Source organism: Triturus cristatus, chromosome 4_1 (assembly GCF_964204655.1).
Source record: "Triturus cristatus chromosome 4_1, aTriCri1.1, whole genome shotgun sequence".
NCBI classification, from domain to species: Eukaryota; Metazoa; Chordata; class Amphibia; order Caudata; family Salamandridae; genus Triturus; species Triturus cristatus.
The window spans coordinates 1,011,936,153-1,011,945,120 of NC_140585.1; the positions used below are offsets into that span (position 1 = coordinate 1,011,936,153).

Here is an 8,968-nt window from a genome sequence, read left to right on the forward strand (position 1 = left end):
TAGAGCCCTATGAGGCATCCTCTGCATAAGGTGATGGTATACAGGGGGAGTTGTCAATCTCAGTCAGTATATCCTGGATTTTATTGAAGAAATATGCGAGGAAATTATTGCATTGTTCCTGGCTGGATGGGGTAGACTGAGATTGTTTCTGACTAAGTTCCTTCAGGATTCTGAACGTTTCTTTTTGTTTATTGGTTGCAGACGAAATCCTATTTTCGTAAAATTCTGCCTTTCTGCACAGCAGCGCCTTTTTATATGAGGCTAGTTTTGCTTAATAATCAGTCAGGGCCTGAAGTTCATAATTTTTTCGCCATTGTTGTTCGTAGTGGCGTAGCGTGCGTTTGGAAGTCCTGAGTTCTTCCGTAAACCACGGGGCGCCTTTGCCTTTATTGCAGATTTTTATTCTCTTTTCAGGGGCAACTGTGTTGACGGCTGCACGAAGTCGGTCGGTAAGGGCAGTGGTCCCTATTTCAATGTCAGCTTGCACCTGCCTCTTAGGCGGGCGGGCGCGGAGGGCGCTTAACAGTGTCGGGCCATCTATTTTTGACCAGGTGCGCACCCGTTTCCAGGCCGCAGGGGGCGGAGTTATATGTTTGGTAAGAGGAAGTATCAGGTTAATGCAGAAGTGGTCCGACCAAGGACAAGGGGTGACCTCTTTTAGTGTAATGAAGGGGGCGGTTGACCAAACCAGGTGTAGAGTGTGTCCCAGCACATGGGTGGGGGTTGTTATTAATTGGGAGAAACCAAGGTTGGTGAAAGTCTCTTCTAGTTGGCGGGCCTGAGCCTCCTTGGGTTGTTGATCCCAATGAAAGTTAAAATCTCCCATTACCGGGAGATGTTGAAAACGTGACCGGAGGTTAGAGATGCATTCGGTGAGGAGATCAGTAAAGTTGGGGGAGCATTTGGGGGGACGATAGAGCATGGAGATCGTAATACTTGAGGAGTGATGGCAGACCCTGATGGTTAGCATATCTGCCCCAGCCAGGGATTCAGCCAACACTTTTTCTATGCTCAGGTATTTTTTAAAAAGGAACGCTACCCCTCTACCTCTTTTACCGGCAGACAGCATCATAGCCATCTGGCATTGCAGCCAGTAGGGTAGGGCCGGACTCTTCGTCCAACCAAGTTTCAGACAGGGCGAGGATATCAGGGGCCTCATTTTGTAGGAGCGTAAAGATTTCGGTGGCATGCTTATGAAGGGAGCGCGTATTCAGGGCCATTAATTTCAGTGAATTGAACGTGAGAGGGGGAGCACGACCCTGAATGAGGGTGGATTTGGAGTGAGTTCTATCCTTCGTGGGCAGGAGGAGACCTTCTCTCATGAGTGCAATAGTAGAGTAGTCTCGATATTTAAGGGGCAGCGGTGCAGATTAAGTGATTTTAGTTCTGAGCTGGAGTACGACAGAAGTCGGACAGGGGTTTTGGCCCCTGGACCCGTCAGGGCGCAGACGGGCGCAGACGGCTGTGCGCGTCCGTTGTGTGTCCGCTCCAGCGTGCTTTATATGTGCCCCCGTGACCCCTGGCTCCTCCCCGCCAATCAGCCCTGCTGTGCAGCAGCTGACACCCTCACGGTCGCTAGACCTTTGTGAGCACGTGCGGGGGAGGAGTTCAGTACCGGCCAGGTGAGGCGAATGAGGCTTAAGTCAGAAATCACACTCAGAGAGGTAAAAGTGGAATGAAAAGGCTTTAAAAACAGTTAAAATGTTTAAAACAGAGCTCAACAATCGTTCTTGTACTCAGGAACTGGGAACTAGAGCTTACTGTTTGCAGCATGCACTACCTGGGCTAGCGCGTCTTCTTTTGACAGCGCGTCTGCTCCAGCGTGCTTTATATGTGCCCCCGTGACCCCTGGCTCCTCCCCGCCAATCAGCCCTGCTGTGCAGCAGCTGACACCCTCACGGTCGCTAGACCTTTGTGAGCGCGTGCGGGGGAGGAGTTCAGTACCGGCCAGGTGAGGCGAATGAGGCTCAAGTGGGAAATCACACTCAGAGAGGTAAAAGTGGAATAAAAAGGCTTTAAAAACAGTTAAAATGTTTAAAACAGAGCTCAACAATCGTTCTTACACTCAGGAACTGGGAACTAGAGCTTACTGTTTGCAGCATGCACTACCTGGGCTAGCGCGTCTTCTTTTTGATGCAGGTGAGCTCTGTTAACCTGTAGCTTGCAGGGAGTCCACAATGTATTCCTCTTGAAGCAAGGTATATCCAAAGGGCTGCAGTTCCAGATAATGCAGCAGGCACAGTCAGTCAGAATGCAGGTCCTGATGTTGCAAATCAAGTTTCCAGCTTGGCAATCCTTCTTTTCTTAGTTTCAAGCAGCGGAACTGAGAGGCATGGCACCTCTCACATATTTATTCAATGTTCTCTGGGGTCAAGCAGGACAGCACTCCAGTCCAATGAGGTCGAGGACAAAACCCCGGAGCATGATCACTTCCTCCAGTGTGGCATACTCTTCTCCCAGAAAGCACAATTTCTCCAAAATTCAGTATGGCTGAACTCCCAGTAAAGGAGCAAGAACTAGTTAAACCAACCTCCAGTGTGACTCATTTCCATAGCTCTCCTCCCCTACCATCTGAAAAAATTCTTGCTTTGAGCCTGCTATCTGGCTGGGTAAGAGGGGCTGGGGGGTAGATGGACCAGGGATTGCCTGTCCTATTTCTCATTGGAAGCTTATGATTTACGACCCCTCTCCCTTGCTCTGACATTCCTGTGTAGCAGAGCTCTCTCCAACAGATAACTTTTCTCTGGGTGAGACACTTATCACTTCATCGAAGCAGCCAGGCTAATCCTGTTTGCTCTGACCAATCAGAGGAGACCACAGGAAGACTGAATTTTGGCTCACACACAAGAAAGTCTTATAACTTCCATTCTGTATATTTTAGGGTAAATTCAACAATAGCATATTGTTGGATTTATCAATACCATTCCCCTAAATCCTTAAATGGTATTTTATTTAATTCCTAGTGATAGCTATGAGTGCTAGGCATCTACAATGGAGAAACTGCAATGTGCAATTTCCCCATCATCAGGGCATATAAAATATTGTTTATAATGCCCCTGGTTATAGTTACAGGACCCCCTACCCCCAGGACACCTAGGGGAGACCATTGGGGCCCTGAATGTGCAGAAATAGTGAAGATTTTCACTCCACAGTGCTCTTACACCAAAGTCGATTTTGGGAGGCACTTAACTAAAATGTGGAAAGTGAAATGTGCAATATCCCTATCCCCAGGGCATATGAAACATATTTTATAGGGACCCTCCTTATAATTACATAACCGCCACCCCTGGGACAACAAGGAGAGACCCTGGGAGGGACATAAAATGCCAAAATATTGTAGTTTATCACTTTTTAAGTGCTCCTACCACCAACGTTGAGTTGCTGCTTTTAAAATGACCTCAAACTCTTGATAGTGCATAGATGCAAGTGCAACAAAGGCTACTTGCCTCTAAACTACTGTGCCCTATTATGTACTAGGAACTTAAAGATAGTTTTCATCCCCCTGCCCTATTATGTACTTGGGACTTCTAGGGTAGGTCATGCCAGTTATAAGTGTATCCTAAAATATAGTGTACCCTCATGTATGTGTGTGTTTTCACTGTGTCTCCAACATGGCACTGGCCCTGGGCCTGGTTAGACAGAGCCCAGGAACAGTCAGAGTCTGTTACCACTAGCACCAGTCAGCAAAAAATGGGGGTTCACATGGCACACAGTATGACTTAGCAACATAGTCCCCCCCAAACGAAAGGTGATGGGTCACTTACCTACACCCTGGTAGTCCTCCTCAGCTAAGTGGGAAAACCTATAAAGTCCATCTGCATTGGCATGGACAACCCCAGGTCTGTGTTCCAATGTAAAGTCCATTCCATGTAGGGAATGGACCACCTAAATAGCTTCAGATTCTCTCCTCTTATCTGCATGAGCCATAAGAGATGTCTGTGGTCCGTTTGAACATGAGAGTGTGTACCAAACAGATATGGTCTCAGCTTTTTCAGGGACCAAACCACAGCAAAGGCCTTTCCTTCAATGGCAGTCCACCTCCGCTCTCTGAGAAGAGGTTGCATGCTAATGAAGACAACTGGCTGATCAAGGTCCTCACTATTCACCTGTGACAACACTGCCCCAATCACGTATTCTAAAGCATCTGTCTGAACCACAAATTCCTTTGTATAGTCAAGGGGCAGTAACACTGGTGCTGAACACATAGCAGATTTCAGAGTTCAAAAACCTTCTGACACTCTGGGCCTTTCTTGGGCCTCTTCTTAGAAATCAGTTCTGTCAGGGGAGCTTCAATGGTCTCATCATTCTGAACAAACCTTCTTTGGTACCCAGTCAGGTAAAGGAATGCCCTGACCTGTATCTCGGCAGTAGGATCAGTCCAATCCAAAATAGTTCGGATTTTGGCCTGGAGAGAGTGTACATGCCTTCCGCCTACAAGGTGGCATTGGTACACAACAGAACTCTGCCTTATTTGGCACTTACTAGCCTTAATAGTTTGGCCTGCCTGCGGCATGGCCTGAAGCACTTCCCTCAGGTGGCTTATGTGATCCCCCCATGTAAAACTGTATACAGCTATATCCTCCAGATATGCTCCACTGAACTGCTCCAACCCAGCCAAGATCCTGTTCGCCAATGTCTGGAAGGTGGCAGGGGGAGTCTTTAATCCTTGAGTCACACAAGGGCTATGTAAATCTGGCCCTTAATACATATTTTGTTAAACGTGCATATTTAATTGTCTTACTAAATATTAACAGTCTATATTAAATTTGGGGTTAAACTAAAATTCTACATCTGTTTTTCTGAATGGGAGGTAACCCATATTAAGGAAGCCTTACGGAGAGGCTTATTCAGGCTTTCAACTTATTTATATGTCGATACTACTCAACGTCCTAAGAAGGGAAGTTTTTTGATCCCAGTTAACTTTTTTCCAATGTGGGGTAAACCGCATGACACAATTACACTGAGAATTAAGATTAGGCTGGTTCTGTATGTGGGTGTGGAAATCATATTTTAAAACAAACTGGCAAGCGACCAATTAGTGTGTAGCAGTCTGATATTGCAAGTGGATCCTTTTTACAATATTAGTGATGTTCATAAAATATACATCAAATTATCTTGCACCAAAGCAGACCTAATAAGACGCATTCTGTGCGGATGAGGCAAAAAAACATGGCCGTAAACTTGCACTTTTCCAGCGCAATCTTGCACTGGAATTTGCACAAACAAGCCTACCGGTGCAAAGGACAATTTGCACTAACCAGCTAGTTGAAAATGAACAATTTCCAGTAGTGGGTGCAAATGCCGTTTCTGAACAGGAACAATTTGTCCTGCGCGATGAAAATGTATGTAATCTACCCAGATTCAATAGTTTGGGCACTGTTTATGTTTAGCTGAGAAAATAACTTCGCATACACGCTGATAACATACAGTCTACTTAAAACACAGTACTTCAAAATGTTTACAGCTCCTCTTGGAGGAGGATGCAGCGATCCTATCATTAGATGCCTCTAAGGCTTTTGACTCCATGGAGTGGCCATATCTCTTTGAGGTACTAGTGCGATTCGGGTTTGGTCCTAAGTTTTTAAAGTGGGTACGACTACTCTATGAAGACATATGGGGTCAAATACGGGTTAACAATCATACATCCAGGGCCTTCCGGCTCCAAAGAGGAACCCGGCAGGGCTGCCCACTCTCGCCGCTAATATTCTCCCTCATGCTTGAGCGACTGGCGGCATGGATTCGGTGGGATGTCATGGCAAGAGGGTTGCAATGGGCACCGGATTTGGTAGATAAAATATCACTCTACGCAGATGATATCCTACTCTATCTTGTCTCCCCCTATCGGTCCATCAGAGTGGTATTAGATATATTTACCAACTTTGGTAAGTATTCCGGATATGCCATCAATTGGACCAAATCCATATTATATATGCTCCATGGGACGGTCCCTCCCCTCCCGGCTGATTGCAAGCTGGACGTGGCAGAAGATGGTTTTCGATACTTGGGAATATATGTTACGGCGAGCCCGGCTCAGTTTTACAACCACAATCTGGCCCCCCCCACTGGCCCGGCTGAAATCTGATGTCGAGCATTGGCGGTCCCTGCCGCTCTCCCTGGTGGGCCGAGCTGCCCTCTTTAAAATGCTTGCTCTCCCGCGCTTCCTGTACGTCCTTCAAAACTGCCCCAACAAAGTTCCAGATGCCTATTTTACGGCGGTAGAGGGCGAGATCCGTACTTTACTATGGAACGGAGGAGCCCTCAGGATATCGATGAGGAAGCTTGCCAAGGGGTGGTACGATGGTGGTATAGCCCTGCCGGACCTGAAATTGTATTATTGGGCCTCGCAGTTGGTAGTGGTAAACCATTGGATGTACCAACCGCCCCACGACCCGGCGTTCATATTAGATAAATACCAAACGGGAAGTGCAGGGTATCTGGGAGCGCTCTATTCCAAGGGCAGGAAACAGACATTTATAGGCCCAATGGCCCATACAGTTGGCATTTGGCGCCGAGCGAACTCTCACCTGGGATGGGCAAATACCCTCACTAAAGCGGCGCCACTATGGCAAACCCAAGGACTCGGTACCCTTTGTTTCCAGCCAGGGTTCGACAAATGGGACCTGATTGGCATCTCAAAGGTCGGTGATCTGATACAAAAAGGTGCCATCCCCAGCTTTGAGGAACTTAAGAGAACCTGCCATATGGCGCAAAGCGAGCTATTTCGCTACCTTCAGGTTCGCCATGCCCTCCAGATGGTGTTTACTAACTTCCATACCATTCCAGACGTTTCGCCCCTGGAGGACAGACTCCTAGATGGCCAACTGCAATCGAAGGCCATCTCCCTGACATATAAAAAGCTTTGCAATAACCACCCTGATACATTCGAGGGGTTTCAAGAGAAGTGGCAACAGGACATAGGACCCCTTGAGGAAGAGGACTGGAGGGAAGCATTGATGTCTCCTAGATGGGCGGCGATTACCCTCAGATACCGATTGATCCAACTACGGATTCTCCACAGGTCCTATATGACAGGGGTGGTCCTAGCACGAATAGGGGCCAAGGAAGATTCACTGTGTAGCAGGGGATGTCGGCAGGAGGCCACGTTCTATCATATGGTCTGGGAATGCCCTGCGATCAAACCGATATGGGAGGGGGCTGCGACTAAGCTTCAAACCGCGCTGGGGAAAACGTTTACCCTCACGCCTCAGGTAGGCCTACTTAATATATGGGAGGCTACAGACCTCACCGAGATCGTGCAGCAGATGGTAACGCTGGGCTTCACTTTGATCAATCGAGAGCTATCACGCCACTGGGGGGCTGCTGGGACACCATCCATACGAGTGTGGTTACCGGAGCTCGACAGATGCATGATAGCTGAAAAAGAAGTGTTCATCATTAGAGGGTGCCCTAGAAAGTGGGAAACGAAATGGAAGGCGTGGAATAGCTATAGAGGATCCCTATGTACATCCCCGCTAGTAGACCTGACATTAAGACGGAAAGAACTCAGAGAAGTGTTAACATTGTGAATGCAATCTTATTTATGTTATTCATACTGGTGCTCTATAGTGCTGCGGGCATAAATGTGAATATATCTGTGTACTTGCAAAATAAATAAAATGTTATTCCAAAATGTTTACAGCTATGTTTGTCCTGGTTTTGATGTTTTGCAGTTGCTCCAGCAAGACTTTCTGGATCCAGGCAGCACAAACCACGAAAAAGAAGAGATAATGAAGAGAAAAACTCCTTATATCCTAAAACGACAGCTCCATGTGAGCAAAACCAGACGACCCTACATCCTGAAAAGAAGTTCCTTTTATTAACAGATTTAAAAGAAAAGTGTATAGTCATTGTAAAAGTAACTGTGATTTGCAACTATTTTATTGAAAAATGTTAAATCATTGTTGTCAAATATATTGAAAAATATCATATTAACATAATCGTCTTTTTTCAAACTACTGCTTCTTGAATGTGATTTTTTTCAATTCAAATTCGCTTGACACCTGCCGTGCATTTGCGAATAAATCTAGTTTTGAGCATGATAAAGTATTTGTACACAGATGGGATTGCAGAATTTAAAGTTATGACTGTTCAGAGCTTTGAAAAGATGTGTGGTCTTTGAGGGGGTCCATATAATGCAGTGATTACTAGTGGATTCATCTTAAACATGGACACTCTAAGAGCTTGTGCTTCCGAACGGCGGTATTTAGCTTGTATGACCCTCATTAAATCCATCGCCTCATTCAAAGGAAAATCTCAAGGTCTCTTAAACATCTGTCTGAAACATAGGGAATTGGTTGCACTGGTCAAATCCGTGGGAAATGAGGGTCACATAATGGCAGCATATTTATTCATGTAGCATCAACAGCGTCTAAATATTTTTTACAACCTATAACCCGTTTATTTGTGTCCTTTGGCCATACAGGCAACTACACTTCAACATGCCCTAAGACAAAAGTATTGCATGCTTCAACTATTCAAGTGTTTGTTGTTAGCTTGGGAGATTTCACAAAAATCAGCTACCTTGATGTAGTGAGAGATTTTAATTAACTACTAGGGCCGATTCCCTGATGCACAGGAAGATGTGTGATGATTGGTCTGAGTGTGTTGATGCCTGTATAATCTATTGAGTGCACAGGCATCCAGGTGCTTGCTAATCTTGATAAATAGATGTCTGAATGTTCGTTTCTGAGCAGAGAGGCATTTGTGTGTCCGTATTGTGTGTGCTGTGCTGCTACCACTATTGGCTTTACCAATGCTGGATGATTTTAAAACGTGCCAGCATATGATTCCCTGAAACACTCACAAGCAAGCATATTTACTGGTAAGAGCGGTCCCTGCTCTCTGCCTTCCACATCCACCTATGTGCCTATGCGTCGTCATGTTACTATGACATGGTGGCGCACACACTGGCAAGCCACGCCCCAACATGGCGTCCGCCTCTTTATCAATGCATCTCCCTTGTATTCAG

The 8,968-nt window shown here is 46.2% G+C and overlaps 1 protein-coding gene across 2 annotated transcripts in view; it reads left to right on the forward strand.

Annotated features, from left to right (window-relative positions):
* The window catches only part of LOC146855976 (neurotensin/neuromedin N-like), a 142,060-nt gene extending 133,811 nt beyond the window's left edge, over positions 1-8,249 (forward strand). Inside the window, exon 2 of one of the 2 annotated variants that reach the window (XR_014980891.1) lies at positions 7,671-7,804. Coding sequence is in view for 1 of the 2 variants with exons in the window: in XM_085650691.1 (XP_085506817.1) it covers positions 7,671-7,820 (150 nt within the window). In the remaining variant the exon portion in view is untranslated. Of the gene's footprint in view, positions 1-7,670 lie in introns of both variants that reach the window. The other variant, XM_085650691.1, reaches the window with a different exon arrangement.
* The last annotated feature ends 719 nt before the right edge of the window (positions 8,250-8,968 follow it).